Source organism: Etheostoma spectabile, chromosome 3, assembly GCF_008692095.1.
Source record: "Etheostoma spectabile isolate EspeVRDwgs_2016 chromosome 3, UIUC_Espe_1.0, whole genome shotgun sequence".
In the NCBI taxonomy this organism is placed as follows: Eukaryota; Metazoa; Chordata; class Actinopteri; order Perciformes; family Percidae; genus Etheostoma; species Etheostoma spectabile.
The window spans coordinates 5,836,403-5,860,975 of NC_045735.1; the positions used below are offsets into that span (position 1 = coordinate 5,836,403).

The 24,573-nt window shown below is 40.7% G+C and overlaps 2 protein-coding genes across 9 annotated transcripts in view; both read right to left on the reverse strand.

Moving 5' to 3' along the window:
* Positions 1 to 10,409, reverse strand: part of eif4g1b (eukaryotic translation initiation factor 4 gamma, 1b) — a 36,174-nt gene extending 25,765 nt beyond the window's left edge. For 2 of the 8 annotated variants that reach the window (XM_032504681.1, XM_032504672.1), the window contains exons 1-8: positions 10,378 to 10,409; positions 6,378 to 6,429; positions 5,972 to 6,093; positions 4,241 to 4,327; positions 3,598 to 3,630; positions 2,910 to 2,930; positions 2,201 to 2,395; positions 1,749 to 1,842 (exon numbers count right to left, since the gene is read on the reverse strand). In XM_032504681.1, coding sequence (XP_032360572.1) covers positions 1,749 to 1,842; positions 2,201 to 2,395; positions 2,910 to 2,930; positions 3,598 to 3,630; positions 4,241 to 4,327; positions 5,972 to 6,046 — 505 coding nt within the window. In that variant the 5' untranslated portion in view covers positions 6,047 to 6,093; positions 6,378 to 6,429; positions 10,378 to 10,409. Of the gene's footprint in view, positions 1 to 1,739; positions 1,843 to 2,200; positions 2,396 to 2,909; positions 2,931 to 3,597; positions 3,631 to 4,240; positions 4,328 to 5,971; positions 6,094 to 6,377; positions 6,430 to 10,377 lie in introns of all 8 variants that reach the window. The other 6 variants (XM_032504662.1, XM_032504645.1, XM_032504690.1 and 3 more) reach the window with 5 other exon arrangements.
* A 1,947-nt stretch (positions 10,410 to 12,356) lies between these two features.
* psmd2 (proteasome 26S subunit ubiquitin receptor, non-ATPase 2) lies at positions 12,357 to 24,353 on the reverse strand. The gene is made up of 21 exons (XM_032504860.1): positions 24,096 to 24,353; positions 22,253 to 22,309; positions 21,995 to 22,159; positions 20,953 to 21,074; positions 20,121 to 20,345; positions 19,828 to 19,986; positions 19,409 to 19,553; positions 18,414 to 18,474; positions 17,747 to 17,893; positions 17,542 to 17,648; positions 16,988 to 17,115; positions 16,044 to 16,131; positions 15,768 to 15,930; positions 15,396 to 15,497; positions 15,043 to 15,194; positions 14,829 to 14,912; positions 14,175 to 14,343; positions 13,530 to 13,624; positions 13,302 to 13,428; positions 13,048 to 13,166; positions 12,357 to 12,934 (listed from the first exon to the last, which is right to left on the reverse strand). Exons 1-21 carry the CDS (start codon positions 24,216 to 24,218, stop codon positions 12,752 to 12,754), a joined length of 2,721 nt encoding a protein of 906 aa, XP_032360751.1. The 5' UTR covers positions 24,219 to 24,353; the 3' UTR covers positions 12,357 to 12,751.
* Positions 24,354 to 24,573: the final 220 nt, after the last annotated feature.

A 24,573-nucleotide genomic window follows, 5' to 3' on the forward strand; every position in this document is an offset into this window, starting at 1 on the left:
GTCTGTCTGTCTGTCTGTCTGTCTGTCTGTCTGTGTATATGGATGCGTGTATAGCCTAGACCGACAGGATAAAATCTGGGTGGGGAAAGTCAAAATGTCCCTCCCTCTTTACCACCACTGAGATGCCCTTGAGCAAGGCCCTTAACTCCAACCGCTCCAGTGGAGCTGCTCAGTGGCCAGCAGATCAGACTGGTTGTACTGGGCAGCTTCCAGGTCTGAATGCGTAGCTGTCTGAATGTGATCAGGGCATTCCTGCAAACAGAGAGGCTGCCTCTCCGTGAACCTTCCCTGAATAAATTAAGGTTAAATTTTAATATTATTTAATTAAGGGCTAAAATGTATCCTTGCTTTACCAAGCACTTACTAACCAATAACTAACTATTAAAAACATCAGTCGCAACTTTACAATAGCCATCCACGAAATGTTTACAGATGATTTACAAAGTATTTATTAACTATTTGACAAGGTATTATTGTCATCTGTTGCAACTTTATAATAACCATCCAGACACTGTTTATAGACGGTTTACAAACTAACTAGTAACGCTTAACAATGTGTTAGGAATATCTGGTCCATCTATTAATGTAATGTTTTATAGATGTAACCCTAACCCAGCCTACATACACTGTGCAGAGGGCAGGACATGGAAAGCCTGATAGAAAGAATTGTGTGTTTGCAGTCCTGTATTCAGGCCAGTGCATTCTACTGCTGATGAGCTACAGTTTAAACAAAGACAACACGTAGTTCAGATGCCTGCTGGTGGTGGGTCAGCAAGTTTGTTTTCAGGGCATCATCATTTCTTGTGATGTAATGACACACATCTACCTCTAGAGGGTGTGACAACACATGGGATCAACAGCAAACATATGTAGTGCTACTGTATTTAGCAGTAGATGTGAAGTAATATAATAACAGAGTTGTTTGGAATAAATAACACAAAGTAAAATACTAGGATAGCTACATTCTTTGAGTTACGGTTACATTCGGGACATTAATCTGGGATGTTCAATACAGATGTTAGTTATGCTGACATGCTTTTTCTCTTTTGTTCAACCTGCTTTGACTACAATAGTCAGCTTCTTATAACATTTTTCAAAATGCAGCCACACCCCTCTGTGACAACACAAGTCTCATAGCTGCATTTCCTTATGGTCATATGCTCTATGTTGGATGGTAAGAAAGTCATCTCTGCTGATTTCTTCCTGTGTGACTGTGACTGTGGCATTTCTCTAGACTGCAATTGTCAGTCTAGAGAAATGTCATTGCTATTTGGTTCTAAGGAACTTACACAAACTAAACACATTTTTCTACTTCATCTTTTTTAAAGCAGAGCAGCTATGGGTGTGTGCATGATTGGATACAGATTCTGAGAAGGTACAATATTTCTTTCCAGCCTCTAAACCAGCTGGTCAATTACTTCTCATTTCATATTAACTAGTCCTGAGCAACAAGAAGCATCAGAGGAACTGACGAAACTTGAGGGATTGACTTGAGATAAAGAAGGCCAAAATTAAGAACAATACATAATAAGCCTGATTTATCAAAGAAAGACAAATGTTCTTCTGAAAACATTGATGTAAAGTGAAATTCAAAACCAAACAGGAAGCTTAGGAGTAGGCCAAAACAGGGCAGCAGATGGAGAAAGTCTGGACTTCCAGAGCAACGCAGTCACAAACAACCTTGCTAAGTGTCTCTGTGTGTGAGTGGCTCAGGTGAGGCCCCAGGTAGAGCCTCTTACCATAAGTACCATATTCAGCGGGGCTCGTGCCTGGGTAGAAGCCTGGGGTGCCTGTTGGGACTGGGTATTGCTGGGGTGTGGCCACGTAGGTTGCTGACCGGTACTAAAGGAAACAAAGAAGAGGGAGCAGGAAAGACAGGACAATATCATCAGATACAGTCTTAAGAGCATTATAAATTTTGAGTACAAACATAGGCTTGCACAACAAGACGCTTTTCCCTCTCTTCACATTACACAGATTTAGGCAATTTAAAAAAAGGTACTAATCAATGTTTTTGAATATGTTTACAGATTTTTTTCAAACTAAGACAAACACAACACAAGTTCCATATTACAGAGATTATATGAGCCAAGCTTTGGTGGAGTGTGTCATGTTAACTGTCATCTCCATACCATGAACCTTCGCTTAGAAAAAAAAAAATTGGCAGCTACTTAAACATGCCCCAGTCTGTGCCCCCTACCTGTCCCGGTATAAAGTAGGCGGGTCCCTGTGGTGAGCTGGGGAAGGGCAATTGCTGCCCAGGGATCATCATCATTTGGGAGCCAGGGCCCGGCTGGTAGACATGGGTAGGCGTCACGGGCCGTGGGCCGCTGCTCGGAGGGACACCCCGAGGCCCACTGTTGGGAGGCAGGCTAGCCCTGTTGGTGTAATAGGGCTAGAGAGGAGACAGTGATTGAGGACAGAAAAAATATGTAGATAATAGTGGGAAAGACAAAAGAGAGGCCACAGGACAACGTGGGAAGAGGAATGGGATAGAAATAAGGTTAGGAGAGAAAGACAAATAAAGTAATTATTAGTTACCTTTCTGAGAACGCCGAGATAAAAACCATCCCCCATGCCCTTGTATGATTTTATCTCTTGGACCAAGTGGAACTAGCTTGTCCAACCTAATAGCTAGGCTCATAGTTTGTCTGTGACTCTATGGCTAGCCTCCAACTGGAAACATATCGGCCCTGCCTGCCTGAAGAGATAAAGCAGCTAATGCTGGTTCATTCAGAGCCTCCTCATTGACATTCTGCTGCTGACCTCGGACCTAACCACTATAGCCAGCAAAATGACACCAAGCCAACAAAGCACAACACTGCCAAATATTAGACACATACATATGCACTCCTTAAGATAGTGAAAAAAGTGCAGGTGAAACTGGAAGAAAGAGGACACTGAGTTACCTGCAGCGACCTGAAGCTTCCCTTCAGCAGCGCAAACACAGATCACACAAAGACAAATCAAATGGAAGCAAAAAAAGGGTGGGAATAGAAGGATTGAGAAAAAGAGAGCACCACATTCAGTTAGAGCAAAGCACCCAGAAAACTGTCAGTTCTGAGCCAAGCAGTGAATTAACAAGCAGCATGCAGATAATAGGTAGAGCAGTAAATCCAAATATACTAGGTCTAGTTACTCTTTAATGAGACGCAATCTAAAACTTAAGAAATATAACAGGAAGATTGGCATTGATCACCTAGATGTTTACCGTTTTCAACAAAGAGAGAGAAACAGACTGTTTCTCATTAGTTTGTTTTGATATCAAACTTCAAATCACTTTCTCTGAAAATGTTTATAGGATAGTGAAACATCTGTTTTTAGGTATAGCTGTACAGAGGATATTATTACGCACTTATATTTAGCTACAGCTATAATTGACAGGCACTTGCATTCCCAGCTACAGTAGGTGAAATAAAAAAACCTTTTCTAAAAATAGCATGACAGTGTTACATATGTATAACTAGTAAATAAAATTATATGCCATCAAGCTAGTTTATTTTATATTATTTGAGTTTATCAGAATTGTTTGTGTATCATTTCATGGAATTAAGATTTAAGAACCCCCTCCCCTTGCGTTAAGACTGTTGTTAGTACCTGTTGGTGTATAGGTCGGGGCCCTGGGGCAAACTAGAGGAGGAGAGGCAGATAGGACAGAGGTTAAAGACCAAAGCACAAGATCCATGCTTCACTCTCCACTGACAGGCATCTTCCACTTCTGCACCTAGAGGCTAACATAACACTGTTGTTCAGACAGTCAAAAAACAATGGAACCGTGAGAGTTTGGTGGGAATACACAAATTAAAGCCCAAGTAGATAGGCTTAGTGTGAGCATGTTGCATACTAAGCAGTGGTATTGTGTGAGGTAGAGTACAAAGGACATGTTGACACTGACCGGTAAAAAGAAGGTGCAGAACTGGTAAGAAATAGGCAGACATGCAGGCATTCTACAACTTTAACAGATGGATTCAAGAAGCTGTACACTATGTTTTCCACTGATAAGATTTGCAGTGAGCAACAATTAAGGCAAACTTGCAGACAGGCACATTTGCAGGAGAACTATAAGACCTTGACACACTCTATGCCAACTTTTTAATCTTGTGGGATTTTGTCCGTCACTCATCTAATATAAGTGGGGGTTAGGAATTATACAATACAAATGTTTCATTTGTCATGCACCAAAAACTGGAAGAGCCAAGTCCACCATAGTAGTGGGTAAGGTGAGCAGTGGTCAGCCTACCTGTCGGGGCTGTGGTGTTGGGTTCATTTGTGGAGGCGGTGGGGAGGCAAACACAACAGAAGGGGGTTGCCCAGGGGTGAATGAGGGCTGCAAGAGACAGGAAGTGATATCAACAGCAGAAAAGTGGGACACAACAGAAATAGAGGGAGGCAGAATAGTAGTAAGCGGTCAACAAGTGCACAGATACACAGGCCGATATTTGTCGTCACATTATTCTGCTTTTTCACAATATCGGCATCCGTTCTGCTTCTCCAAACTGGGGGCATCTATTGTATGTACATAGACTGTCTATGGATAATACAACCCCACTTCAAAATATTTAAAAACAGAAGGAAAAACTTTCCGAATTGGATTATACACCTGTTTTAAAGAAGAACATGGGGAGTTGTTATAGGCCTGATGAACAATGAAGACGTTGCAAGCTACAATGGCAACTGACAATGTGATGGCAATGCTGTAAACGGATAATTCAGCACTCATAAACATGGCAGTAGATATTTCTGATACTCTCACTAATCACTATGGAGAACGACTATGTTGAGCGACTGTCTGCTGCATGGTTGAATAAGGTCTTATGAAATCAGTTTGAATTTTTTTCAGATTTGGTTTTATTTTCCACTTATTTGTTTTCCATTTCATTCAGAATGTAATATACTTGATGTAACAAAAGATTCCACTTTTCATAAAATAAGATGCTTTTACATTGGAACTTCACATTACAAATGAAAACATTCCATTGTTTTTGACATGACGTGTGCGTGTGAGTGAAGGAGCGAAGCCCTTCCCTCTGTGAAACACAAACACAGAGAGTGGAGGACAGAAGCACCATGCCTGTAAATGACGACAAAACATAGCAGCATAGTTTTTTCTCTTAAAAAAAAAAAATAATACTTTGAATGGTAGGGAAAACTCTTTCTAAACTGTATCCATAGTTCGGCCTTTTCACAATATTCCAAGTTTTACAGTTGACTGCATTTTTACTATCTGTAAAACCTAATTACTGTCTTGTGTTTTCCACATCATGGAATCACAAAATACCAAAGAATTGCTTGTGGCTGCTGTGACCACTCTACCAGAAAGTACATTATATTGCAATGCGCTATTCCTTACATGCACACAAAGCAGGACTGCCCCCTGAAAGTCGATGAGTCAAATCACCCGTTGGTGACCCTGCAGACGACTTGAAGTAGCCGTTTGTTTTGTTGTTGTCAGTCAGTGTGCATTACATTATATTGTAATATTCTAGCAGGAAGAGCATACTGATTACAGTGTGTCCTAAGGGTTGTCTCTAGATGTGAATGGTGATGCCAAGGCAAAAAGTCACACTAACAAAGCACGGTAAACTAGACGCGTCTGTGTCTCAAAAACAGGTTGGGTAGGCTGCCGTCACCACCGCTGACCCTTGACACACAGAGGCCTGTGCGCCCTGGTTGACAGCTGTACCTCCCCGCAGAGAGAAAAGGCGCAGACAAGGGGATCCTCCCACACTGACTGGCTGTCCCTGACCCGCCGAGTTAAATCCCAGGGGCAGACAAAGTGGACTGCCACCCCAAGAAGTGTAAATATATCTTTGGTTCATTATGAACTGTGGCGGGCCTCATTTGACTATATTAATGTTGTCAATATCATCACTAATACTTATGCGAATGGATTTTCTCTGGCCCTAATGCAAACACTGTCACAATAGCCCTTTTTCTTTGAGAAACAAAGTTAAGTAGCAGAGTTCCTTACCTGTGAAAGGCCGGGGGAGGGGGCAGGGTGGGGGATGGAGGGGGGTCCTGTTATGGGCTGTGGTGCTTTATTCATTTCATGGAGTTCTGCATGGGGAGGCGGATGTGGACCTGTGCACAAAACTGATGGAGAGAACAGGGGTTAAATGGATCTAAGGTGAATTGTCACATTCAGTACCACACAAGTGAGGCCCAATGGCCAACAATGTAGTACAACATGTAGCAGAAAGGATAGAGTGGAATGTGGTACATTGTGTTTTTGGAGAATGGTTAAAGGTTTACTTGAATAGGTCTTTATAAAATGAAATTAGCGTGTTTAGTGTTGAAGTTAAATTCAGATTTAACTGGAAAATTCAACCCAAGGTTCGCATTACTTGTTAATAGTCACAGCTCATATGTATACTTACATTTATGAATTGTTTTAGGTCCTAATTGTAGTTACACTAAGGAACGTTTTTTTCCTAAAAGACAGACAGTAAGAGAAACCTTGTTAACAATGTGCATATTGGCTAATGGCACATTCCAAATACTTTACAGCGTCCAAAATAACCTAATCTTTTTCAACCAAAGAAGTGACTATGTAACAAACAGACAACAGCGTAAAGGCTGAAACATTGAGAAGAGTATATTACAGACAGTTGATGGGTTTTGTGATACAAGTATAGCTGTTGCCTAAAGTGGAGACCATTACATCAACACCGTTCTTAGAATTGTGCACATTTGAATTATATTGTAGGTTTGTATCAGGTTTAAAAACTTGCAATGTTACAAGTTTATGCTAGTGATTAAGAAACTGTGTTTGACACAATAGTGGGCATGTTGATATAAGATCAATTTAATCAGGCAACTACTGGCAATGATACAAATCTAATGTATTGGATCAATTAAAGAAACAAAGCCTACATAAAGTTTTATATGAAGTGTTTTTTCAAATTGAAATTAAAAGTATGCAGACTTTTTTCACTGACTGAAGGGTAATTTCATGATTCTGTTGTGATCATCTTTACATTATATGGTCCTTGCAATGGTGACAGACTTGGTATTTATAGCTGAAGCCTACATTATCCCTCGCTGAGACACACATTCACCTATTTTCCCTGATACACACTTGTCCCCACACACACAGCAAGCAGCAGTGTAAAAAGCCTGAGTCATGATGAGTCTGGGTGTTTTTTCAAAGAAGAGGAAATCACCATGGAAATCACGCTGCAGAAGTGGTTGTAATCACCATGGTTACAATGACTACTATGCCAACAACCAAACAGAAGAAGACAAAAAGATAACAGATTTTAACTTGATGTTACAAATTAAAAATCTTGAGATGTTTGGGGGAATGCTTTACCTTCAGGTAGAGACGTGGCCGGCTTCTTAAACAATTACTGGCCCAGTGATGCACACTGTCAATGGTTAGTCTGCAGTGACCAATACAAATTGTGAAAACAGTACACTACAGCGGCACTACAGAACTAGCAAAGTGCGGTACCGCAGTGGCCACCATTTCTGCAAGAATCTGTGTTTTATGGAAAAGTAAGCTAATGCAAGGCACCCACAACTTATTCCAACCGCAGTCTAGTCAATTGAGCTGGTCTAATCTGCAGTACTGTGGAGGTACAGCCACCAGCAACACTGCTAGTGAAACATGCTCCTTCAACTGTTGCATAAGCCTCTGCATGCACTCCCCTGACCTGCTAAGGAGGAAACGGAGAACATTTGCTTGGGCTAAATTTGCTGAAGAAGTTGCCTGTCATGTCACCTATAGAGAGTGTAGCCACTGTGAGTTCCCCATGGTCCGCACACAGACTAGACTCACTGGCTAATTTACTGCTTACTGAAATACTTTGAGAACTGAGCAAACTTTACTGCCTGGTGAATTCAGTGAAAATAATGCACGAGTCAGTGGCTTTATGAGTTGGTGGTCTGAACCAATTGAAGATACTTTGCATATGCCATACATTGGACATGGTTACTTATAATGCACAGACACAAAATGATTCCTCAGCTTCTGCTAAAAGTCTACTCCGCCTAATTTTTCCTTTCAGTAACTCCTGTAACTTCATTTTTATTTTCATTATTTTTCATTATTTTTACAAGATTCCCAACAGGAAGCTCAGTAGTGACCTTATGTCTGGCAAACTGTGACAGTCTGGTTCTGACAAACATACATTTGTCATGTGATTGCACTTCTGCTATTAGTTTAATTCATTCACACTGAATAAAGCATTGGTGAGGTCATTGCATATTATTTGGGCTGATTCTGGGCTGGTGAATGATAAACAATGATACATGTTTGTAGATAGACATCTACCTCTATTAGCTTTGTGGTGCCCGTTACATGCATAGAAACTGCATCCATTTTGGATCCACATTCTCGGCTAAGGTCACATGTTGCCAGCCCTCAACATCAGCCTCATGCCTGCCGCAGCAAGCAGGGTGAAGTGATCAACAAAAAGCTTAAACATGTCGTCCTTTAAACAAACACTTTGACAGTGTCAACAGACAACTGCGACGCTCATACAAAGCTAACTATGCATTGGTAAAACGCCGGTGTTTCGTCTGCTAAACCTGTGGGACACTTCTCCTATGCCACAGGGGCGTGTCTGCCTGTCTAGTACTCACACAAACACACAGCGGACGACAAGACGACAGTTATTTGCATGGGGTTTCGAATAACCTCTCAAACGCTCGGTCATGCCAAAACACATACAACTATGGTTGTGAAGACGTGCTGCTGTATGTTGTGCTGTTAGCCATGTTGCTAACTTTCCTAGGCCCAATCTGAATTTACCACGTGGTTTCTCCTGCTATTGGCGCGATGCACACCCCAGTTGCCGGCTTCATGCCAGCCACGCCTCAGCCGATATCGGCTATGACAACTGCCACCTACCATACTAATGTAAATCATAAACATTACCATACTAAACAAACGCCATTTTAAGGAGTCAACAATGAAGACAGACCGGACGGAGGACGTGTCAATGAATGGGAATACTAACCCAGATAATTGTCAAGCTAAGGGGGTGGCTACCGCTTAGTAGCTTGTACATTCCTGCAATAGCGGTGTCGTGACAATCAGTAACGTTACCGTAACAAGCCACTAACCAGAATGAGTCAGACGACTTCGTTTACATCTAAGCATTACAGGGGGTGCGGATCTGAAATCCCACATTTACCAAGTTCGCATGCAGCATAACTTCTATTCCAGCGGCTAACCTGAAGGCACCGCGAACCTGTCAACCAACTCATCAAGGCCTAATGAATGTGTCACACAGGCTTCAAGGTTCAAAACAACTATCCTGTTAAATTAGTCTACAACCCTACAAGTCTACAATTTATACATGCAACTTATATATACTGTGAACTTTTGCACAACCAGATTAATATTGTACACACCCTGCACAAAACCGTTCAGCCTTAAACAGTTACATTGTACATATTTTATTGTAATATTTTCCAAACGTATGTCCTTAGCTGTTGCAGTACTTTGCTCTATTGTTTATTCTATTATCATGTTTATCGTATGGACCAAACACACAAAGGGAAAGCCCATGTAAGCGAATACATACTTTGGCAATAAATCTCATTCTGATTATAATTTACGTTATGCATGTCTTACTAGAGAAGTAACGTTTGTTTGATTCCTAAACAGAGAAACCATGCTGCATGAACAGGCACATCCAGATATTTTAACCACCTGTAATAATTTAGCTACTGCCTGATACAAATGGTTTCAAATTGCTGGTATCAACATTGCATTGCCATCACATGGTTTCAGGTATCAAGTTATCAGTGTGCGTGTTATTTACAATCACAACTGTCAACAGACAAATCTGAGGAACGTTACACAATTCTCATCACTTTCTGCTAGGAGGCTGGTACCAGGGCAAAACACGGCTTCAACACACAGAGTGATTTAACCTACTGCTACCTATAAAGCCACTGTAGCTAGCTAGCTAGCAAAATGTTGGCTAGCTAGCAGCAGAAATTACGTTAACCGGCAAACACAACAACATTGTGATGCGACAGTCTATGCGTCGCTTATTAAATATAATATATTACACACACAATATATGATATTTCGTAGCTTTCCACGAGTAAGGACTCCTTTTGGCTGTCTATTGTAGTGTGTTTGCTAGCTGGACTAACGTTAGCTAAAGTGAAGAAAGAACACCCACGTAGCATTAGCATTGAATGCTAGAAACCAGCTAGCTAGCCAATCCCTGAAAACACAGCAGGCACACCATCAGCAGAAACCATTGAAGAAAGTCACCACAGCTAAGTAAATCTCCACACTAAAAGGCAAAACATAGATTTGGCTGTCCTTTCAAAGTCTCTATAAAATAGCGAATTGACACCTATCTGTATATTTGAGCATTTTAATAATCAATTTAGCTCAGGACTGTGGCGTTACCTTTCTCTCCTTGAGTCCGCAGAGCCGGACGGACGGAAAACCTTTCCGGAAGCCGGTAGCTAGGTAATTCCGGCAAAATCCCATCACGTGAAACTTTCCAGTAGGAAATTACATATATATGGAAGTTAAATCATTGCTATTAGTTAGTATTTTTAAAATAATGACGAGTAAGTATCTCGAAATAATGAGTTAGCTGCTAGTATCTCAAAATAATGAGTTAGTATCTCAGAAATAATGAGCTAGTATCTCAACAAAAATTATGTATTATCTCACAATAATGATAGTATCTCAAAATAATTAAATTGATATCTAAGAAAATGACCTAATGTCTCAAAATAATGTCTTTGTATCTTAACATAATTAGTTAGTATTTTAAAATAATGAATTAGAATCTCAATATGAGACACGTACGAAATGTGAAGAAAAATAAACTTTCCCAGTAATCATGTTCTCAGCTGTAAAGATTTTCATATCTTTTGTCAACCGTGTTATCTTTATTGTGTTTGCATGTGAATAACCTGCTTCGAGGCATTTTGATATGTTAATGGGACCCAAGACATTAACCTTTTTTTCTTAAAATAAAGTCAAATTCCATTTTTTCCACAGATAAAGATAAAAAGTGTTTAATTTCACTTAAATGATCTCTTCATTTTTCCCCAACATGCATTAGAAGGGCTATTGTTTAATTATAATTAGGTCATACATAGGTTCCATTATTATAAGCTACATAAATGCTCTGCAAAATTGATTTTAAAATTTTTTCATGGGATAAATCTTGACTAAAGCAAAAATACTTTTCAGGCATTGTTCAGGTCTGTAAATAAATAAAATGGTTTGCACAACCAGTGCAGGATATCAGGATTAGGAATTAAAACTGCCTCATAAAACAACCATGCACTGGTGTCAACAATACATCTTCAAAAACAAAACCTTTATTAAAATTTTCCAAATGTCTTTCAGGGTAAACTGAACTCGGTGACATGAAAGACCAAGGATACTGTGTGTATTGTCATACACTTGAAAGCAGGCCCTGAAGAGGGACGCAGAGGTCAAAGTGGTATATCTGCTGCTTAGAGGTTTAGAAATAGAAATACATATTTAAAAACTTATAAAGCCTATTTGCAGTTGTTTGAGTATTCATATCCACTGGAAGCTATCACTTTTGTTCCTTATAGGTGACATTAAATTACATTTAGCTGACGCTGTTATCCAAAGTGACTTACAATTGCTATATATCAGAGGTTGCACGGCTCTGGAGCAACTCGGGGTTAAGTGTCTCGCTCAGGGACACATTGGTTAATGTTCCCAGTGGGAATCAAACCCAGGTCTCCCACACCAAAGCCTTGTGTCATATCACCACCCCATAATTTATAGTTTCAGTTGTAAAGCAACTTGAAACAAAAACAAGTCAAGAATTCTTTTCTTTCAGAATTCTATTCAACACATTCTAAAGTCCTCTGGAGAACGAGGGTATCAAGCACACTACCTCTTGCATGCTAAGCAAGCGCTCTACCATTTGAGCTAATTCCCACATTGATATAAATCTTCAATTCTAAACCAATCTGTAATCACTTTCCTATATAAATAGGGATTTATATTTGTACATAGAATCTGCATACATGTGTATAAGGCTAAATAAGACTTTCCATAGCCCTGGGTTGTGCTGATGATGACTAAACGGCTTCTCCCTGTGTAGAACCTGCAGGCTGCTTAATTTGAATGACAGCACTCTGTAAGTTTAATTAAGTTATAAAAGCCAGGTATGACATACAATACACAACCATCACATTTCCAACATGTGTATCTCAGTTTTATTTTGATTCAACCTTTTACATTACTGTAACAAAACCAAAAAAAGAATAAAAATAAACAGAAGATAAACGTACAAACTTTTAAATGCTCTAATTACAAAAAGATGACTGAGGATGTAAGTAGTGGGGAAAAGGAAAACATTTGAAGCTCTGGTGTGTAATGAGCAGCTGTTTTTCATTAACTGATGACATATACAGGAGAGTGGTGAAGAGTTCCCGCTTTGAACTGGCCCCGGGTCAGTCAAACAGTTGTTTCAGTACACATGGGAGAGGTGGAACAAAATTAGGGCAGTGAGGAAACCATCAATGTAGAGTGGATGAGGTCCCAGTTTTACTCCTCCCCCCGGTGTCATCCCAGTCCAATTAACCAGACCCTAACCTTCCATTTTTTTATGACTGCTGGAGCTGGGCCACAGACAACAGTGAGAAGACACAGCAAGGAAGAAGGATAGACCTGCCTTGCTCTTTTCAGCCATGCAGTAAATAACTAAATATAACAACTGACAAGAGCCATGGAGGGCTACCCTTACAAACAGAGGGAGAGGCCAGTGAGAATAAGGGTCTAGGTTTCATAGTTGGGGTTTTTGCGGAGGATAACAAAGCCCTCCAGAATGGGGGTGACAGGTAGGTACTCCTCTGTTGCCAGCTCAGCCCTCTCTCCATGAGCCAGCAACACTGGTGTGGTGTGGGTCTGGAAACCTGTGATGGCCTTTGGCTTGCCTGCCTGGCCCACGACATCCACAGCCTGTAGACAAATCACACAAACAGACTCATGTTAAACATCCAACTAAGTCAACAAAGTTTGAATGGCAAAATTTCTACAAAAGTCAGTATAATACAAATTTTCCTAGGCTTCACCTGTCCAACTCTGACAGAAACGGGTAGTGGTCTTAGCTCCTCATCGAAGGTGACCAGCATACGTGGCTGCATGGCTGCGACAAGGCCGTAGAGAATGTAGTGAGATTTCCCCAGGATTACTGTAATGCAAACAGCAAACACCAAGGGGAAGGTTAACACAGGACAATCACTGATTCTAAAACAGAAATGGACATGTTACACATGTGTGGAAGCAGAAAGTTGAGTCAAAAGCAGCAGGAGGAAAATAAACTAACTGTTCTTGACGTCAAGGAAGGAAACCAGCACGGTGAGCAGTCCAGCCACGGCAACCTGACTCATCAGCTGCCTGTCGCTATGGTAGGGACAGAGTGTCAGTGTGCCTTTGCCCAGGTGAGTCAGACCCTGTGGAGGCACAAACAGCAGTCAATAATCACTTGTACAAACAATTGTTCCGCAAAGATCACTCGTGTCTCGTACAGAGTGCCTTTTGTGTTACCACCCACCTGAGCCAGTCGGACCATGAAGAGATTGTTAGGGTCTTTGGCGTGATACTGTGCCAGCTGCCGTAGCATGGCAGCCAGACGGGCATTATTTGTGCCTGAGGAAATGGAGAAAAAAAATGAAGAGTTAAATATGTTGAGGAAGTCAACACTAGAGGCACGCTAATGGCATTTTTCCATTACATGGTACCTGCTCGACTCGCCTCTAGGCGGAATTGCACCTTATCCAAAATGACAATAGATAAAAGTATTAAAACGCATTTATTCAATATTTAAGTGAAAAAAAAACATCATTGGGATCTGTAACAGCATCTTGTTTGTACTCAAAATACTTTTTACCCACATAGTTTTTTGATGAGCGGGTATTTGTTATTAAATAGTATAAGCTAGATTTGTTGCATTTAATTTGATATTTAAAATTTATCCATCACATTTCTTAGTTTTGTTGATTTTATTTAATACAGCAAAACACATATGCAAGTCTTGATACCAATATTGGTACTGTTACTATTACATTAGCCATCTTTTCTTGGTTAAAAGTCTACTGTGCATCAAAGCCCTAAAGACAAAAAGGACAGGTGTTTATAGTATTGTCGCAGCCATTAACACACAGTTAACATTCTGTGTAATCCCTATAACCCGACTTACCGCTGCCCACCATGCCCATGGCGAAGATGGAGTTGTGGGACACCTCGGGGTCGGCATCGTGAGAAAACTTGCTGAGGGTGTCCAAGATGTTCAAACGAGGGTTTGACACGGAAATGAGAGCCAGGGCTAGGGGAACCGCTCGCCTCAGGGTGGGCTCACCATAACGCAGCTGATGATATGAATGCAGAGACAATGACAGAGTAATGAAGAAATATTTGGCGTTAATTTTTTTAATTGCCTAAGTAAGCAGTCACTTTTCAGTATACATGTTGACACATAACAAAAAGGAAGTCTTCATGCAATGATCTTAGTCTGATTCAGTTTGGACATCACGATAATTTAGAACAGAGTAAAAAATGACAGACCATAACAGAGTATAAAGAGAAGAAAAAATGTATGGACCAGGATCAAAAGTACTGATGATGTAATGGGGATCAAAGGAATGGGGGAAAGTGGCAGATGGTGAAGTCTGAAAATATGAAAGTACAGTTAAGTCAAGACAACCAGACGAAAAGGGTCTCTTTTTAAATGGACTCAGTGGACAGAAAGATCAAAAGGAAAATAAATGAGAGGTGGTGAGATGGGGGAACAATAACATATTCACTAAAGGTAACGAAAAATAAAATAAAATCTACAGTGAGCAGTGCTACTGACCAGGTGTCCAAATGTTCGCAGTGCCATTTCAGACCCGATCTCTTCCCCCATGGCAATCAGGGCAATACCAAGAACAGCTACACCCTGAGAGGAAAACAAACAATTCAAACAAGACCTCACAATCATGCATAACATAGCTGATAAGAACTACTTAATAGAGATTTGGCAAAACATTGATGATTGAGGATAATCACAGTGATAAGTTAATCCTTACCTGGTGGGAGCCCATGTCCGCAGCAGTCTCCTTCTTATCTTTGTCCTTCTTATCCTTTTTGTCCTTGTCCTCCTCTTTTTCCTTCTCCTTGGCTTCGTAGTGCTCACTGCAGATATGGAGAAGCTGCTGCACCTTCAGCACATTACCAGAACCTGAGATGGATGCAAATTATACAACGAGTTGTGGAGATTTGATGATGATTAAAATCCGCAGACATTGCACTCAATGTAGATCAGTATATAGCTGGCTTATACAGAAGTGAATAAATGCAATGATTGGGTGATGGATATCTGCATGACTGCAAACAACAAAACTGCTTCGGATTGGCTGGAACCCAGAACTTTGTGACTGACCTGCATATGCACAGATATCCACTAGTGTGTTGGCAAAGCTGCGGAAAGGTTCGGGTACAACCTGTAGAGCTGCCAGGGTTGTCTCAATCGCCTCTCCTTTACCTATGGTTAGTAAGTAACACAAACAGAATAGTTACAGCAGCTAAAATAAAAAGGGTGATAACGGATGGTGATAATATACAGTGATAATGGAATAGGCCTCTTTAATAGAGCATGACCTACACAAAGGTTTAGAAGAAGCGGTCACACATCACATATTGCTTAGTTTTGTTCTGCTAATAATACTTTGCCGCTGCAACTCTCCGTCACGCTGTTTTGGGCAATGTCTAGTTATTATTGTAGTTAGTCATTCTGAGGCCTGTCCATGCTTACCCAGGTGGTTCAGTCCCAGGCCTAAAGGCAACCAGCGGGCATATGTGTCCTTCAGCTCCAGTTCGCTCTTCTCCATGATGGTCTGGACAATGGTGGAGGTCACATCACCGTTACAAGATCCTACTGCGATCATACCACATGCCAGCGCCGTCACTCCAACCACCTACAGATTCAACACACACGGGGGCACACACACACACACACACAAACAAATGTTGGTAAACTGCAAAACATATGTGGAGTGAGAAGATCCAAACACAAATCACACAACCATACCTCCATGCTGGATTTGGAGTCTCCCATGACTGGGAGAAGCAGAGAAAGGACGTCTTCTCTGTTGGAGCCAGCATAGGCAAGGCCCAGTCTGAAAACAAGAAGACAAGGATCAAGACACAGCCATAAATTTCGTATCACAAGATGACCCTTTACAATCTCCAGAGAAAAGAACACACAATAAACACACAAAAGCAATAGGTAGAGATAAGTTAAAAAAAAAAAAAAACTAGGCCACAAACAGCCCTGTACCCCAAGACCCTGAATAATTTTAATTGAATTTTAATTTGTTTAGTAATCCCCAGTGGGGAAATTACAATTTACACTCTGTGTAAACACTTTGTTAGTAACCACACACAGGCCTGAAATACACACACATGCTCAGGACCTATACATGCACTAATGGAAAGTTGTCAGAGTGAGTGGGCTGCCAGCTGAACCAGCGCCCTGAGCGGTTGGGGGGGTTTGGTGCCTTGCTCAAGAGCACCTGGCAGTGCCCAGGAGGCGAAGTGGCATCTCTCCAGCCACCAATCCACACTCTGTACTTTTTGGTCCATGTGGTGACTTGAACCAGTAACCCTCCGCTTTAAAGAGTAACTCTCGCCAAAATGCACACTAGGGTCTTTTTGGGAATGTTCCCGAGTCAAACTTTTGTTTAAAAGCATATTGACAAAATTTAAGATTTACCGTTTTATTGTTTTTCGGTCAAATGGCCTTTTGAATGAGAGGGAACTTCTATGATAGCATCAAAATCACTATTAAAACACTAAGAAGGCTCGACACAACATGCCCCTAGCTCTGCCATTCAAAAGGTCTTTTGACCGAAAAAATATAATACAGTAAAACTTACAAGTAGTGTTTCCTTCATAAAAAAAAAAAAGGCTAGGTTGCATTTTGGCGAGAGCTGCGCTTTGAGGTTTATCTTGCTACATGTGAACACTCCTCACCCAAAGATGGCTCCTATCCTCATGACGTTACTGTTGTGCAGGACATAGTCAGAGAGCAGGGCGAGTGCCGGGTCACATTCATTCCTCACACCCGAGTTGACAATGCCACAGGCCAAGAGGGCACCAGACTGCAGAGAGACACGACGCAGGTAAAAAAAGGAACAAGGCACTTTAAATGCTTGCTTTTCATTGTTTTTCCTTAAGAAGAATAAGCTTAAAAACATAATAGTTAGTAGATAATATCATGTTCAGAAGGTCAAATTCAAGGAAGCAATCCTGACATAGTTGCAATCTAGTAAAACTCAATGGATTAACTTTAAAAATGTATTTGGTGTAGTGCCTTTCACTTCAAACTGATGCCATGTAGAGAAAGAAATCTAAGAAATATCTCACTAAGAAACTACCAAGATAAGAAAAAAAGATGTGCAAATATAGTTGAAGATGGGGAAATGACATTTGTAATAGCTCATCCTGAAAAGGTTGTGATATGATCACCACATCAATATTAGAAAGTAATATAAATAAACTATTACAGAAAAGTTTCCGATGTTTACCTTGATGTAGTCCTCAGAGGAATAGAGATATTTGTCTATCTGGGTCAGACCGCCATCCACGTCCCACAGCAGGATCATACCAAGGGAGGCTGCAGCACTCAACATACCTGAGGACATTTATATCATCTTTAGTCACCAAACGATCAAATTATATACATTGGAATACAGAAATCAAAAATAGTTGTGTGGGTGTGTTCTCATTTACCGTGGTCCTTGTTCTTGTACAACCATTTGTTGCCGTCGTCTGTAAGCAGCTTGTCCTGTCCAAAGGCTGCGTTGACAAAGCCGTTCACGAAGGAGGAGGCCAAGTTCATACGAGCGGAGTCAACCTGTGAGCCACTTCCTCCAAACCCTGTCACATACAGCACAAAGGTCATGCAAAATGCCAATTAATAACAACCAATACACAAAAGTCATTGAGTTTATTTGGCACAGTGGTTAGTAATGGGTTTTTTCCATTACATGGTACCTGCTCGACTCGCCTTTTTTGGTTTTTCATTATGAAAAAAAGTCCCTGGTACCTGCTAACAGGTACTTTTTTTATTTTTTTACTTTTTTTAGTATCACCTCCGTTGAGGTTCAAAGCGAGCTGAGGTGATACCAAAAGGTGACGTGAAAACTTGCAGACTACTGATTGGTCGGAGAGAGTTGTCACTAATCACTGAGTCGTTGCTAGCAACAGATGGGAGTGTCCTGAACAAACCCGCTATTCTTAAATAGTTTAGCCAGCAGTGTTTTTTGCTGCCTTCAGCTTCTTTTGAAACTAAATTTGTCTTCTGGCTGAGGCATTAAGTCACGGCAGTTTCCTGCAGCGTCGCTATGACTATCAGCCACGCTCGCCTCACGCATGAGGCCCGCAGATATGGACTCACTGTTGTTTTCCAGGTGTGTTTTGTAGATGTCATCTGGGACTTTGGGTTCCATGATGTCCAGCTGGGGAGGACAAGATGAGTGTTATTAATAAAAGGTGAAATGTGTTGAGTCATCATGACATTGAGTTTAGGTTTTAATCCTAAATTTATGAACCATTATTAAGAATTATTACAATGTGAGACGCGAGATTAAAGTTAAACAGTAAGCTAAAAATATGTCTCTAAAAACATTTAACGCGAGAAATAGGCAATGAAGTAACAAAACCATGGATCATATTTGATTGGCGCTGCCTATTTTGGTGGCTTTTAGAGTTTCATCTGTTTATGGGGCAGTGGTGAACTAGTGGTTAGAGAAGAAAGCTTAGGATCAGGAGGTCGGCAGACCGACAGGAAAAAATCTGGGTGGGGAAAGTGAAACAGTAGCCCTTGAGGTGCCCTTGAGCAAGGCCCCAACCGCTTCAGTGGAGCTGCTCAGTGGCCAGCAGATCAGACTGTGGTTGTACTGGGCAGCTTCCAGGTATGAATGTGTAACTGCGTGTATGTGACAGGTCGTTGTCGCAAATAAGAAGTTCTTCTCAATCAACTTACCTGGACAAATAAAAGGTTAAAAAGAAAAACAGGCTTTGCTTTTTGCTATACAGGAACCATATAGTGGTTCACAAACTCGTGAATTATTACCAGCGCACTAAAACATCTGAAAACATTTTAGGCGAGGAGTCTCAGTACAGGAACAGCCTTGGTTTATATTTGACCAGCACGGTCTGGTTTTGCGGTTTAATACAGTCTGTATGCGGAAGTACAATCTGTAGACCTCGAGCCAGCGGATGACGCAAAATGCATGTTTGAACAGGGAGATGTGCATGAAGATCTAGGTAAGTAAGTTTACCATACTTAACACAAACTACCAACATTGTTATGCTGGTTAAAAACTGTCAAAGTATCCTTTTAGAAGTTTAGCCTCCCTCGTCCTGTTCTTCCCTTCTCCTTTGTCTTACCTCTCTGGCCAGGGCCAGGAAGTTGCTGTTGAGCTGCACGTTGGACATGATTTCTGTCAAGTCCTCGTAGTCTTCGACGTCCTCATTGAGCTCCAGGAACATGCCATGGCGACCCAGCATGAAGGCCATCTGCTTCTGGATTACTCTGCATGGTAAATAGAAGGTTGTTTTTCATACACCACCCACTATGACACAGTGGGCTTTACATTTCAAGGAGAATACATATGAGAAGGGTCAACCTAACTATAACAACAATAGTACCGGAACAGTACAGGGTCAAAAACAAAAAGACCGATTTGAAGAAGTTGGAACCGATCCTTTACACATTGCTGTGCTCATCCGCCTTGATAGGTTAATACCTTTAATCATTACCATGGCCTTCTTTAGTGCTCTAGGAATGGTGCTTTTATGGTGCTTACATGTCTTTGCACGATGTGAAGATGTTTTCTACTAGCTCCACATCGTTGAGCATCAGGGCCAGGCGCAGGGCTTCTGGATAACGGTTGAACTTCCTGAAGATGTTCAGGGAACATCTCAGTAGCGCTGAGTTTTCTGGCTCGGGAACGTAACTCACACAGCTGGAGGAGGGATGCAGACAGGAGATGAAATGGACATATTTCAAAAGTCAACCAGTCCGATTTTTTTAAATGTGTACCACATGCTAATAAGTAGGGTTTGTATTTTCTAAGCAAAGTGTGAAATCTGAACATACCTAGTGAGGTACAGGCAGACTTTTCCGTAGGCATTTTCATCGATGTAGTCCTCCAGCATGTCCAACCTCTCAATCTCCATCAGCAGGTCGCACGCCTCATGTTCAGCATTGTGGGCCATGTTGTAGGGCACAATCTCCTTCACAAGTTTCAGCAGTGTCTCTTGCTGCGTCTTGTCATTCTCCTCTACCTCCTGCCACTCTTTAGCTACCTCACCAGCCAGGTGCCTGGAAGACGGCAGACGGAGAGGAAGTGTAATGTTTTTGAATGACGCCATTAGCAGACACAGAAGGTGTCCAAAGACATTAAGATTTTATGTTTTTTTGCCAGTGTCAGCCATTCACTTTATAATTTCCTTTTTCATAGAGTGACTGTCATCCCAATCTCCACACACAATGTGTCTCATGGCAACACTGATGGTCGGTGGAGAAAAGGACATCAGTTTCTTTTTCAAACACAATTTGTCATGACATGATTAAGAGGTGTAATAGAGCCTAAGCTCTTCTGTCCCCCTAGTTTTTTCATAAGCTTCTTTCATTTTTCTTTATGAAAAGCTGAAACAGTGTTTTTTTTGGTCCGTATACCAAGTCGGATGGTTATTACCTATCATTATGATTGGCAAATTGAACACAGCCATTTTGTTAAAAAAATTAGGACTGAATAATTTGATAGCAATCAACAGCCCCCCATTTTTCTTGTTTTTCTACTGAATTGACATTGAACCAAACCTGATAAGAAACAATTGTCAAAGAATATCTCCCTATCCTCAGTTTACAAAGCAGCTTCTCCAATAACCACATGAGCATTACATGCATTGGCCGAGTCTTGTCTTACCTGACATATTCATGTCCCCAGGAGGCCAGTTCTTCCTGGGAGCCTAGCAGACGGTACTTCAGACACTCCCTCTCACCGCTCATGGTCATGGCCAGCACTGACACCACATCCGCACAGAAACGCTGCCAATACAAACACCATCTACAGTTTGAACTAGTGCTGCAGGATATGATGAAATATCTAATTGTGATTATTTTTACTGATATTGCGATTGCATAATTCACGATATTGGAGGTAATGATCATTTTGGTATCATTCTTATTTTCAGAAGAAATTCAGATGATTATTGTGTGATTTTTGCGAGGCTCTGTACCAAACAAAGATTTTTCTCTTTAGTCTGTAGGATACAATTTATAGGCCGGGACATCTGTGCAGCAGCACAATGCCTCATTGAGAATGGTTTAACAGATATATTCCCATTAACAAATATTGTGCCCCCCTGCAATTTGGATGTTGCACTAATCCGTACTGCGATAACGATACAATTGTGATTAATTGTGCAGCCCTAGTTTGTACTTAAGATCTTTAGTCTTTAAATTTTGATCCATTGTTTAGGTCAAATTTCAAACAAGAATGCCAAACATTTGATGGCTCCAGCTTCTCAAATGTGAGGATTTTTTTAGCTTGCCTTTGTCACATTTTGTAATATACTAAACATGTTTTTTGTTTTGGACTGTTGGACAAAGGAAATGCATTAGAAGCCATCACACTCAGGGGAAATGATAATGTCGATTTTTACAGTTGTAGTTTTACAGACCAAACAAGTAATCGATAAATTGAGAAAAGAAAGTGAAGATAAAATTGATCAAATATGGAATACAAGAAAATTTCAACCATTTATAGCGTCACTTCATATATCTGCATTAGCCTTTAAACTATATTTGTTTTGAACTACTTTGACATCAGGATTGCCATACATATTCCTGTGCATTTCTTGTGCCCAAAAGAATTGTGCACCATTTCTCATATGGTGATTCCACAGAAAAGTTGTCCAAAAAAAAGCATGAATTTATAAATTTCCAGCATCACAGTAGAGCCTTACCTTGTTCTCTCCAGGAGCCATGCCCTCATAGATCTCTTTGAGCTTGCCATAGTGTGGGCGCAGGAATTTGAGGGGCTTGGGTACTGAGGTCATGGAGGTGGTTGAGGAGCGGATTAGTCTGCGCAGCTCTTCCAATGCAGGACGGTACAGCTCTGTGTTCTTCTCCTGCCAACGTAAAGAAATTGTGAGGTTTTTGCTTTGTGAGGGCTTTACACCCTGACACACTAGAGTCGTATAAAAAAAATATATAATACTTACACTCAATCTCTCCACCATCATCTCCAGGTCCTCTTGTAACTGTTTGTCTTCCTCTGACTGAGAAGTAGGGAAGAGAACAACATTATGTTATTAATCAAAATTATAAAAACGTTAAAAATAATAATACACAGCCTTATTTACCACTTTTGGAGAAAGATGGCCTTAGATTTTAGATGATATTGTAATAGTATGTAATAGTATATATCCTTGATGTACCACTTCCAGGATTGCTCCGGTGCTGCGAGAAATTCTACCAGATGCATGCATTTTCCATTTCCTTCCACTTTCTCTGTATTGGAATTCGGTGGATTAATGAGGACTATTGTCGACTTCTCCTCAGATCTCTGCAGGGTAAATTTTGAAAGCTAGCTAGACTATGTGTCCAATCTGAGTTCTCTCTCTTAGCGCCGCCGCCCATGACGATTCCGATTGGTTTGAAGAAATACCATTAAACCAGAGCGTTTTTCATCCCATAACCGAATGCTGTGTGGAGTAGCCAGACTCCTTCAGTATGGAGAAGGATCTGGCAAAGCAAGACTAATAATGTAATAAGTTATGTTAATTTACTTTATGAAACTGAAACTGCATCAACACCTTGCATTGCCACCTACCTGAATAATGGTGTTGTTATATTTGCTGTTAAACCCATAGGGACAAAAAATGATGAAAAATTAACTTGGTAAAGTTTGACCTTGTAGTTGCATGGTGTCAGAATGTTACACAATGAATTAACAAGGCAGCAACTAATTCCCATGTTTCACTAACCGGAACAAAAATAATCTTATCAGTGACACTTACCACTGGCTGACTGATAAAAACGACTACAAGCTAACGGTCCACTGACAAATCAGTCTGTTGTGAACTTATTCATAAATAAATTTGTGTTCCAAGGAATCCAAGGCCTAAAAATAAAAATCTAAAAAAGATTAAACCTATTTTCAATAATAAATTCAGAATAATCTAATAAACATTCTTTGCAATACGCCCGTTTGTGATTTGTCAATTACAGAGGCTAACGTTGTCTAGTGTAAGAAGTAGTATTTCCTAGCCAGTACTAGCTTAGTGGTCAATATTGAACTAACAGGTATGAAGCCAGTTGTTTATCAAAAGTAAATCTTTTTGGGGTTTCGGATTGGAGTTTTTCTGAAATAAATGCAACAATACATAAACTATTCATCAATCTACAAACCGCAACGCCGACTCTTTGTGTAGCGTAAGCGGTTTAACGGTAATTGCCTGTACGGATGAATCCTTTATTTTTTTCTTGATATAGCTAGTTAGGCTAGTTCAACGTGAATGCTACCACTTGACTCCCATTAGCTAGGTCTATTGTTATTTGTCATTGCTTATTTTACAATAAAGAAAAACAATTATTCTAACAATAGACAGTCTATAGTTGTCAGATATAACGTTAGGTTGATACAAATTAAGTGTAAGATTTTATTCGACTTCACGTTAGCTACTGTGTCCACTATCCAATGTTATACATGGCTAGTTGAACATGCTAGCTAACATTGATGACAGTACAGACGGCAGCGGGCAAGCTAATGTTAGCTTACCCTGCTGAGTTGGGCTAGCTAGGCTAAAGTTAGCTAACTGGTCGAGTTCAGCTAGCTATACGCCTTTAACGGACCGCAAAATTTTAACAAATCAATGTGAGGGTGCTTTATATGAGATATTAGTGTACAGTTACTGATAGCCTTTCAGTTATCACATAAATGACAATGACTTCGGCCTGCTCAACCATGTTGTCAAAGCAGCAGTGACTAAGGCAAAATAATACCTCTAGCCCCTGTGACGTTATTTAGCACACATTTGAATGAGTAAAACACCCCCAATATACCAATTCTTGCTCCTCTTTCTTCTCCTTGTCCTTCCCTGAGGACTGCTGCCCCTTTTCCTTCCCCTTCTCCTTTTCATCGGTCTTTTCGGTCTGCTTATTCTCTTTATTTTTTGCCTCCTCCATAGTTGCGGTTCTATGAACTGTCGGCTACCAAACTGAACTGAGGAAGTCTGATGTGAGCGGACCGCTTCTTCTTCAGTACAGAAAGTGTGTTGTGATTTCACTTTACCGCCCCTGCTGGTGGGGATTTAAAATCGTTGGATGTGTCTATTTCAGGTCCTGCAAAACACGGGAGCTTCGAGTAACACCTTCCCGTTAGATCTAGGTTATTATGCCCACTAAAAGAAAATTCATGTTCCGTTTAATTCTGTTTTACTTTCAAAACCGTTCAAATACCCCAGGAAGAATACATTTTAGAGTCGCTTTTTACGCATTCCAGTTTTGGATGATAGATTTAGGCCACATTTTACAACACGTT

Bases quoted from the DNA above. Each gene is read 5' to 3' on its own strand.
- psmd2 (XM_032504860.1), bottom strand. From the start codon at position 24,218: ATGGAGGAGGCAAAAAATAAAGAGAATAAGCAGACCGAAAAGACCGAT. The intron at 17,116-17,541 runs GTAAACATCGGA...GTCTCTCTGCAG, and splicing joins CCTCTGAGGACTACATCAAG to TCTGGTGCCCTCTTGGCCTG. The intron at 15,498-15,767 runs GTAAGCATGGAC...TACTAACCATAG, and splicing joins CCTGGGACTGAACCACCTGG to GTAAAGGAGAGGCGATTGAG.